General features: G+C 38.2%; 1 protein-coding gene across 1 annotated transcript; it reads left to right on the forward strand.

The window, feature by feature from the left end:
- The first annotated feature begins 869 nt into the window (after window positions 1-869).
- Window positions 870-9,246, forward strand: LOC122080902 (aconitate hydratase 1). Its single transcript, XM_042647790.1, has 20 exons — window positions 870-1,157; window positions 1,254-1,358; window positions 1,493-1,653; window positions 1,767-1,859; window positions 2,035-2,220; window positions 2,490-2,651; window positions 2,882-3,026; window positions 3,141-3,283; window positions 3,371-3,427; window positions 3,534-3,613; window positions 3,735-3,810; window positions 4,973-5,158; window positions 6,647-6,714; window positions 6,800-6,918; window positions 7,006-7,127; window positions 7,235-7,333; window positions 7,429-7,908; window positions 8,401-8,499; window positions 8,586-8,828; window positions 8,945-9,246. Exons 1-20 carry the CDS (start codon window positions 1,154-1,156, stop codon window positions 9,017-9,019), a joined length of 2,703 nt encoding a protein of 900 aa, XP_042503724.1. The 5' UTR covers window positions 870-1,153; the 3' UTR covers window positions 9,020-9,246.
- The last annotated feature ends 1,660 nt before the right edge of the window (window positions 9,247-10,906 follow it).

A 10,906-nucleotide genomic window follows, 5' to 3' on the forward strand; every position in this document is an offset into this window, starting at 1 on the left:
TTATACTGTAGAAGACTGGATTTGGATGTTGTATGATATTAATTTTATATGTTTGAAAATGGCTATGCAAAGAGATAACACTAGATTATCAAATTAAGACATATTATCGTTAATATAGAATCTCTTATTTGTGCTTGCCAATTATTTTAGGATAAACTTATGATTTTCAATTTAAAGATGATTGCAAGTTATAACAAACTGATTGTGAACAATTTACAAACCGTATGGAATAAATCGAAATTGAAACCGTTAAAAACAGTGAAAGAGAAATCGTTTACTAAATGGTCACGGTTTTAGAAAGTAAAACTATTTAGTAAATAGTGCGGTTATGATTTTAGTCAAGTTAATGTGAACCAAACCAATCTACACCGTTTAAACTAAAATCAAACCGATTAACACCCTTAGATTCAACATCATGACATTGGCTAAGAATCAAGATTGAACAGAGTCAATACTAATCCAACCAATCATATCATAACCTTGTTTTTTTTTTTTTTTTTTTTTTTTTTTTTTAATTTCTCAGTAAAATAAAGTATAAAAAATAAAGGTATAATTTAATTGTCAAGAAATTATAGAGATAAACACATGAAACAATCATTGCATCATGATGACATTTATTTATCGTAATGCAATGATTGATTTACATATTTATCTCTTTTCTTAAATTTTTTTTCCTATTCACTTCCTGACAAGCAAACATATCTGCTACTAAAATGGTGAAAAACATGAAAAATGGAGAATTGAAAAAAAAAAACGTGATGAAAAGGAAATGGAAAGCGAAACGGAGAGCTATAGTACCGATATGGTAGCTGACACCACAAACGAGGCTCATCTCAACACTCTTTAACTATTTAGAGCTTCTTCCACCAGAAAGAAAAAAACTATTTAGAGCTTCTTCTCATCTCTATCCACCACGAACACAAAACCACCCATCGTCCTCGCATCTACTGTTCAGCCCCACCTGTTCTCTAGGACTACCTCCCCTTCTACACCTTCACCACCCTCACATCTTCTTCTTTCTCTGATCCCCAGTTTCACTCCTCCATTATCTCTTTCAAGGTATTTCTCTCACTGGAGATCTCCTCCTAGCAACGCAGCTCTTCTCCGCTCATCCTCTATTGTTATAGGACGGTTTGAGAGGCGGATCGCCACAATGGGTAAGTTGTAAAATCTCCAATTTCAATCTCATTATCGTCTCTCATCATTGTTTGTACTGTATCTGATATGATACCCAATTTTTTGATTGAGTTCAGCTACTCGGCATGCTTACGAGTGCATATTGAAGACGCTTGAGAAACCAGGAGGTGGTCAATTTGGGAAATATTACAGCTTACCCGATCTCAATGACCCACGGATTGGTCAGTTCTTCTTGGATTTTGTTCATTTCCTTATAGTGTTGATCAGTTTCGATGAATTCCAAGTGGTAATTGAAAATTTTTGAGGTTTTAATTTTTTTTTTTTTTTTTTGGGGGGGGTGGGTGGGGTGTTGCAGACAAGCTTCCTTACTCTATTAGGATCCTTCTCGAGTCGGCGATTCGTAACTGTGATGACTTCCAAGTTACGACCAAGGATGTCGAGAAAATTGTTGACTGGCAGAATACTGCTCCCAAACAGGTTGAGATTCCGTTCAAGCCTGCTCGTGTGCTTCTTCAGGTAACATTTCTTATGGGGTTTATTGTTTATGGATTTGCAGGAATGGGTTCTTTCCCTTTTCGCATATATGCTTTAGGTTCATATCTCCCAATTATCTGGTTCTCTGCTGTCAGGATTTTACCGGCGTTCCGGCTGTTGTTGATCTTGCATGCATGCGCGATGCTATGAACAATCTTGGCAGCGATTCGAACAAGATTAACCCATTGGTGAGCCACATTTCTCATGTTTTTATACGTCTCAAGCATATTCCCACGCATATTAGTTGCATTTATGGATCATCTGAAGACCGACCTGCTTCTACGTGAAATTGTGGATGTAAACATATATTCATGTATTGTTGTCTCCTCTGTCGACATCTAAGACAAAATTTCATGTATACAGGTTCCGGTCGATCTTGTAATTGATCACTCAGTGCAAGTTGATGTGGCAAGATCAGAAAATGCAGTGCAGGCAAATATGGATCTTGAGTTCCAGCGCAACAAAGAAAGATTTGGTTTTCTTAAGTGGGGATCCAATGCATTCCAGAATATGCTTGTTGTCCCTCCAGGCTCTGGGATCGTTCACCAGGTCTGTACTGGATTTTTATTTTGGTGTTTGAATTATTATAATTTTTGCCTGGTTTTTTAAGCTCTGTCATATTGTATAGCGCCAACATATCCTGCTTGTCCAGACAAAATGAATTATTTTATTATGATCTCCACCAGGTCTGTACTGGATTTTTATTTTGGTGTTTGAATTATTATAAGTTTTTCCTGGTTTTTTAAGCTGTCATAGTGTATAGCGCCAACATATCCTGCTTGTCCAGACAAAATGAATTCTTTTATTATGATCTTCAGGTGAACCTAGAATACCTTGGACGTGTCGTATTTGACAAGGATGGTATACTTTACCCTGATAGTGTAGTGGGTACCGATTCCCACACAACTATGATTGATGGGTTAGGTGTTGCTGGCTGGGGAGTCGGCGGGATAGAGGCAGAAGCTGCAATGCTTGGCCAGGTAAATTTTTTTCACTTTCTATGACGCCGTTGGGAGGTCTGGGAGCATAATCTCAATTACATTCTGACCTCCGAAATCTTAAGTTATGCTGGTCAATTTTCTATTTTGTTTAAGGAAATTTATGGAACTGATTGGCTCACCTGAATTGGAACAAATCTGTTCAAAGAATCTGAATCAGAAACATTGAGATATGAAAGTTCTAAAGTTCTTGCATGTTGTTCTTCTTGCAGCCAATGAGCATGGTTCTGCCTGGTGTAGTGGGGTTTAAATTGACAGGAAAATTGAAAAGTGGTGTGACTGCTACTGATTTGGTTTTGACAGTGACCCAAATGCTCAGGAAGCATGGGGTTGTTGGCAAGTTTGTGGAGTTTTACGGTAGACCTTCCCATTTCAGATCTTTCTATTCTTAATCACCCATTCTTTTCTTTTCTTTTTCTTCTTTTTTTTTTTTCCAATGAATTTGGCATGGTATTTTATCTTTCCATGCAGGCGAAGGCATGAGTGAATTATCGTTGGCTGATCGTGCCACTATTGCAAACATGTCTCCCGAGTATGGGGCAACCATGGGTTTCTTCCCTGTAGATCATGTCACCCTGCAGTATTTGAAACTCACTGGCAGAAGTGATGACACTGTGAGTATTTATGGTATGATACTTAAAACAGAGATTATACCGTGTAATGATTTTTTCTATATTCGTTAATGCTTTACCAATATGCAGGTTTCTATGATAGAGTCCTATCTGCGTGCTAATAAGATGTTTATTGACTACAGCCAGGTAGAATATACACCCTCTATTCAGTTTCCCTTCTGCATATAGCATTGCTTAGAGCGCATGATTTTAGAAATAGATTTATCTGAAAAGCGTGTTTGTCTGAATGCAGCCCCAGACTGAGAGAGTCTACTCCTCTTCTCTGGAATTGAATCTTGAGGATGTAGAACCATGCGTATCAGGGCCAAAGAGGTAAAAATTGATCTAATGTTCATATCTCATTCTTCTTTCCTACCCACATCTACAAGCTTAATTTCAGTCTCTTGAACAACTTCTTGACTAGGGGCTAATTCTGACAATAAATGCATGGCAGGCCTCATGATCGAGTTACCTTGAAAGAAATGAAGGTGGATTGGCATGCTTGCTTAGACAGCAAAGTTGGATTTAAGGTAAGATAACTTTAAGTATCAATCATATAAAAAATTGAGAAAATAGTAAAAAAATGATTTCGGTTGATGTATAAAAAACCAACTACAAGACAATCTTCTTCCACTTAGTGGCAAACTTTATTAGATAAGGTGACAGTATTCTGTTAAATTTAATAGATTGTAGCCATATTTTCGTAAGGTGTTCAAGGATAAGCTGACAACAATTCAACTTTAGGAATGTATATTAGTAATAAAAGAAGGGGAAAAAATTGCTTTATGCCATTTTTGGGTTGAGTCATTTTCACTGGCTTAAGAATTCAAAGTCTAAGAATAAATAAAATCTTCGATAGCAACAACCTATAAGGTGGGTGTTTATGATGATTGATGAGTAGGAAACACAAATAATGAGAGGTGATTAGCGTATCTCACAGTGGCAGGGAAAAGAAAAGAAAAGGATAATTTTGGCTTCTTTTCCTTTGAAATTAAAATAGTGTGAGGAAAACATGTTACACTGCTCTTACCACACCCCCCACCCCCCCCCCCCCCCCCCAAAAAAAAATAAAGAGCTTCCTGTCAAGTTTTATATGGCTTTTTGTGACGTGCAGGGTTGAGAGACCTTGAATATTAGAACAAATGGGATGGATAAAAATTTGATTTTTATAACTAACTGCTTACCACACTCCAGCTTTTTGACTGGGAATGATTCCATTTAAATACATTTTCTTATGTACCTTTACTTGTTGTTGACAAACCTAAACCATTTTGGAGTTGGACGGAAGATTTTCATGGAATTTTTCTGAACTTGTTTCAAACAAGTAGGTTTATGCTGGTTATAAAAAAAAAATATTTTCCCTACTCAAGTATCTAATTACTATCTCCAGCATACTCTAGAAATATATTTTAATTCCACTGTCGGAATATTTCAGATGTCTATCATTTAAAAAAAAGGATATCCAAAGCTTCTAGTTGTTTCCTCGGTTGTTATATACTAGAAGCGTCAGTAATGACAGTACAAATAGAAATCTCAAGAGTAAATGTCATATTTTATTTAGCTATGTACTTATATTTCTTTTTAAATAGTGAGTTATGTATATCTGAAACCTTATGCTTTACCCTTTTGGCTGCATCATGGTTTCTGGAAAGACATGCTTACATGATTTTTATTCTTCATACCTTGTCACAGGGATTTGCCATACCCAAGGAATCTCAGAACAAAGTTGTTGAGTTTTCATATGATGGGACGCCAGCACAAATTAAACATGGTGATGTTGTTATAGCAGCTATCACCAGCTGCACAAATACATCAAATCCTAGTGTAATGCTTGGAGCTGCATTGGTTGCAAAGAAAGCCTGTGACTTGGGACTAGAGGTCAGAAATGTTTTCTTTCAATTTTGTTTTAGTATCGACCTTTGTTCTCAATTCTTTTGTGTCCACTTTAGCATGCATAGACAGTAATAATGCATCCCCCCCACCCCCCGACAGCTTTCCAAATAGGTAAGGTTAAGGATGACATTTAAAAGGTAAAAAAGGTACAGAACTGATCAACAAAAGCTAGCAACTAGTATATTGTCAGTAATTAATTGTAATGAAATTTCAGAAAAAGTAGCTACCGGAAGCCTTTTTTTATGAGTAAAAGTAGCTACTGGAAGCCTTTGAACATGAAGGATAGAAGACTGATGAAAGATGAGACAGAACTCTCTTAGCACCTTGCTGCTCCTGCTATTTTTTCCTGTAGAAATGCTGAATTTCTTTCCTTCCCGTGTCCCAACTGTCCAGGAGACAGTGAAAGGACAGCATAGGTTTACTACTTACTAGTTACTACTCACTACTCCCTACACCCCCTTGCTATGTTCTATCCCAAGGAGGCAAGGATTCACTTCATATTCAACCAATGAGACAGTGACTGACCTCCAATACTGATCCCCCTCTTCTTCAAGACATCTAACCATTTTCCCATCAATGCCCAGGTTGTTAGTTTGAGAGGCTTTAGCACAAGTTTACAAGCTCTATTCTTGGGTTTGTAAACATTTGGCCAATCAGCCTAGTGATATTTCTAGATCTTTTTTCTTTCTTGGTTCAGAAAGACTTCCTTCTCTAGGAGTTCAATGGGATCTGTGCGGAAGACAGCATCTTGTGACAGCTTAAATGCAGAGTACTTGACCTATTGCAGATTCAAAGTTGTGAGGTTTGTGACTGTAATGATGGTATTTGCTTTATCGTCATTGTCATGACCCTCCCAATCATTTGTTTTCCTGTGTTGGGGTGTTCCATCTTATTCTGGGTTCAGTGCTCTGCTAACGAAGGTGCTTCCAACCTATCTTTCTTTTGATCCTTAGCCTGTTTTGTTATATTTGTCACCTTCGGAGATTTTTCTGGACTCATTCTTCAGTCTTTAGAGTTCAATATATACACATTGTTCAAGTTGTAGAGACTTTTAGAGCTGCATGAATTCAACAATCCTAAAGCTGATTCTCAATTCAGAGGATCTGGTGCTTCTGGAATTATGGAATAGTATTTAATTATGTTACACAAACACTTCAAATTATGAGCTCAACCCGTGGTTAACACTTCACATAAGCCAATCAGAATGCAGGGAATAGAATCGTTCCCACACCCCAGTTGTATTCCTTGCCATGTCCAGGTAACGGTGTCACTTTTCCATCTGCCTAAAACTGTAACGTTTTAAAACAATATATTCTAATTCTTAATTCGCCTAAACTTCAGAGGCAAACTTTAGGCTATTTGACTGAGTATATTACAAAAAACAGTCTCAAATTTTTGAGTTTCTCAAGGTCTACTTTCTGTTTTCTAGGAATGATCTTCTGTACTTATAATTTTACCGTTTTTCCATATCAGGTCAAGCCATGGATCAAGACTAGTTTAGCTCCAGGATCTGGAGTTGTTACTAAATATTTACTACAGAGGTACTTCTGTGGTGGAGCCTGAAGCACTTTTGGAGATATTTTTGTTTTGGTAAGGTAATCCTAACATGGGGGCATTGTTTTGCAGTGGGTTGCAGAAGTATTTGAATCTGCTTGGATTTCATATTGTTGGGTATGGGTGCACTACTTGCATTGGGAACTCTGGAGATCTAAATGAAATGGTGGCATCTGCAATATCTGAAAATGGTGACTTCTTGTTGCTGTATTCTTTTTACAAGTTTTTATTTCTTCTTTTTGTGTGCATTGCCCTGAAATTTCTTGTTTCATTTTCAGACATAGTGGCTGCAGCTGTGTTATCTGGCAATAGGAATTTTGAGGGTCGTGTGCATCCTTTAACAAGGGCAAATTATCTTGCTTCCCCTCCCCTTGTAGTTGCCTATGCACTTGCTGGCACGGTATGCGTGTGATCTTACTTTTTACCCTTTTTCCTTTTCAGTTCCAATTAAATTGATTTTCTTTCGATATTGTGAGGTATTTGGCTCACATGGGGTGTGTCCTGCAGGTTGACATAGACTTTGAGACAGAACCCATAGGGACGGGGAAAGATGGAAAGAAGATATTTTTCAGGGATATTTGGCCATCCAGCGAAGAAGTAGCAGATGTATTATGCTATTCCCAACTTGCTTTGATGATTTTTAAGTAGTTTAGGAATATAGATTGTAGCACATTACATCTTGTTCCTTTTATTTTCTTCAGGTTGTGCAATCTAGTGTATTGCCAGACATGTTTCGAGCTACATATGAAGCAATCACCAAGGGAAATCCGATGTGGAATCAGTTATCCGTCCCTACCAGTACTATGTATACTTGGGACCAATCATCAACTTATATTCATGAGCCTCCTTATTTTAAGGGCATGACTATGGCCCCTCCTGGACCACATGGAGTTAAGGAGGCCTACTGCTTACTTAATTTTGGGGACAGTATCACAACTGATCATATATCACCTGCTGGTAGCATCCACAAAGATAGTCCTGCTGCCAAGTACCTCATGGAACGTGGGGTTGATAGAAGGGATTTCAACTCTTATGGAAGTCGTCGTGGTAATGATGAGGTCATGGCAAGGGGTACTTTTGCCAATATTCGCCTTGTAAACAAGCTCTTGAAGGGAGAAGTTGGGCCAAAGACAATCCACATTCCCACAGGGGAGAAACTATCTGTATTTGATGCTGCCATGGTAATTTCTTTAAGACTTCTCTGCAATGACTGATAGTAACATGATACATATTCCTCCATTGCCAGCTAATCTAAATGCTATATTATAACTATTATGGACGGTGGCACTGTGTTGAGATGAGAAACATGCTGGGTTGGGACTAAACATTTGATGGGGTCCACCTGAGTGTGTGAGGTGGTCAATCTCATCTCCATTAATGGACCCGCTTCCTGGACTGCCTCCTAGATTCTTCAGCTGTCTAAATCAGTGATACATTGGACATTTGGCTATACGATTGGTAGTTTATGACAAATAGGATCTTTTAGCTTTCTATTTTTACTATAAACATGATATTTGTAGACTGCAATTATCTCTAAGCCTGAATTGACGATTTGTTAACTAGTTGTCAACATTGTGGTGCCAGGCTATATACTCACTAAATTGTAGAAAATTCTCTGTTGTCAACAGTGACATATATTTTTATTTCCCCCCCCCCCCCAACCCCACAAACAGAGGTACAAGAGCACAGGACATGATACCATTATATTGGCTGGGGCTGAGTATGGAAGTGGGAGTTCTCGAGATTGGGCTGCCAAGGGCCCAATGCTCCTGGTACATCCTTTCAATGCTACATCTTTCATTCATCAGATATATTATCACTTCTCTCACTGGCTAAACTTTGAATTTGTTGACCTCAGGGCGTGAAAGCAGTGATTGCAAAGAGCTTTGAGCGGATTCACCGCAGTAACCTTGTGGGTATGGGTATTATTCCACTGTGTTTCAAGCATGGAGAAGATGCTGAGACTCTCGGTTTAACTGGCCATGAACGCTTCAGTATTGACCTCCCAAGCAGTGTGAGTGAGATTAGGCCTGGTCAAGATGCCACAGTTGTGACAGACAATGGAAAATCATTCGCTTGCACCATCCGATTTGATACGGAGGTTGGTGCTCTCTCAACTCTCATTTTCCTTTGTTCTGCCTGGATTATCCTCTTTTCATGTCTTTTCAATATCCAGTCTCTACTATTTGGATAATCTCTCCTGCTTTCTTCATGCAGGTTGAACTGGCCTACTTTGATCATGGAGGCATTCTGCCTTATGTTATTAGAAACTTGATTAATGCAAAGCATTAGATCAACAGCAGATTGCAGCAACACTTATAATTCTTATAGAAGAATTTTTCATCTTTGATTTTGTATAAGAGAACCTGGTTCTCGTACAAGGTTCATAAAGAATCAATGATGTGGTGTGGTAAATCCTCTTCCAGGCCATGTAAAAATAATATTTCAGGGTTTTTGTTATTTTATTATTCATAAACTGCAGAGCTCAAATAACAGGCTACAGTATTAATTTCCTTCCATCCACCATGCAACGGTTTCCTAATGTGCCCTTCTACTTCTCTTAACTGAGCAATGATCCAGCAGAGGTTGTTACTAAACAAGTATGTCTTGCAGAATTTCCATAGGTAACTCATTCATCCAGCAGTCAGGTTTCCTACGTTGACACTGGGAAATTTCCCCACACTTTTCTTGGATAGTATAAGTTTGTGTAGGAAGTGGGTTAATTTGGTATTTTTATTTTTTATTTTTAATCTACTTTGATGGGCTTTCTTATTTATAGATTAGGAGGTTACCCACATCCAAGGCAATGTTCCTCATCCCAAACTCTTAGAGATCTTGATCCAAATGGGATAGAGAGATAATAGCTAAAAAATGGAGGCAGATTTCATCAACTTAAAAGGATGTGGTGGCCTCGATCATGTCCTCTAGCAAGGATGGACAAGCTAGAAATCTCAAATTCTGAATCCAAAGTTCTACAATTTCCTAGAATCTGGCGCTTGATGGGAATAATCTGGCAAACAATGAACCTTGGAACACCACTTTGGGCATAGGGGAACCTCCAAAGCTATAAAGAATAGGTCATACAATATTTTAGATTTTTTATAATAAAATAAATTAGAAAGGCTGGATTTATACAGCACATTAATATCATCAAACAAACATCTCCTAGTCATTGCCTCGTGGGCAATATTTTTTTACTAAAAAAACTAAGTTGTTGTTAGCCTTTTTTTTTTTTTTTTTTTTGGGTGTGAGGGGTGGGTTTGAATTAAGTTGGTGTTAGCCATTAAACAAAAAGTTAGGTTAAGGTATCCATATTTTAGAACATCTTGGTTCATTATTGTGTAGCCTGTTTTGACGTGACAAATTCTTCGCCTAGACCCTCCCTCTCGTGGCTCATAGAAATTTTCTCCTTAAAATGAACTTGCTACACTTTGATTATTTGAGTATGCCAACCCCACAAGTTGGGGTTTGGCCAGACGAACTCAAGCACAAGCCTGCCGTGAGCCTGACAGGGCCTAGGTGGATTAGGTTTTCAGCATTTGGGTTGGGCTAGGGTTGAGTTTGTTAGGCCTGGGATAAAGTCGGGTTAAACGTGGGTTAAGGCCTCAGGTTGAGCCTGATCCTATATACATAAACATAAAGTATACAATTATACATAAATGGCTATGCTAACCTTGCTAACCCTGAAATGACAAAAATATAGAGCTACAAAGGTCAATCAGAGCAAACCCTAATCGAGTTGGGCTAGGGCTAGGCCTAGGCTGAGCTTGGGTTGAGCAAAGAGGACCCAAGGTTGAGTTGTAAAAGAGGCGATTTCTAAATTTTGAACTTGTGACCAACATGTTACAATAGTGCAACTTAACTGTTGTGCCACAGACTCACCCACTACTCAAGACGCAAGACCATGGTCCTAAATTTGGGTCGATCAAGGTTGATACCATTTTGAATCTTTTGATCCTGATATGGATCGGTTTCGGATCTATATTGGATCACATAGGACAGATTACCATACTTTAAAATATAAATATATATATATATATATATTTTTTTACCCCTAGACTGTACCAATGCATCGAGATACAAAATATCGAGATCAGATATCAGTCAAGACCGATACTATTCCGATCCGATCCGACCCGACTTTTGGAACCATGATCAAGAGTCAGAGAGTCAGGAATC

Source organism: Macadamia integrifolia, chromosome 1, assembly GCF_013358625.1.
Source record: "Macadamia integrifolia cultivar HAES 741 chromosome 1, SCU_Mint_v3, whole genome shotgun sequence".
In the NCBI taxonomy this organism is placed as follows: domain Eukaryota; kingdom Viridiplantae; phylum Streptophyta; class Magnoliopsida; order Proteales; family Proteaceae; genus Macadamia; species Macadamia integrifolia.

What these genes read in the sequence shown, in the direction of transcription:
- LOC122080902 (XM_042647790.1), top strand. An exon ending in TCTCAATGACCCACGGATTG is followed by an intron (nt 1,359 to 1,492) that starts GTCAGTTCTTCT and finishes GGGGTGTTGCAG; the next exon opens with ACAAGCTTCCTTACTCTATT. An exon ending in AAGCTGCAATGCTTGGCCAG is followed by an intron (nt 2,652 to 2,881) that starts GTAAATTTTTTT and finishes TTCTTCTTGCAG; the next exon opens with CCAATGAGCATGGTTCTGCC.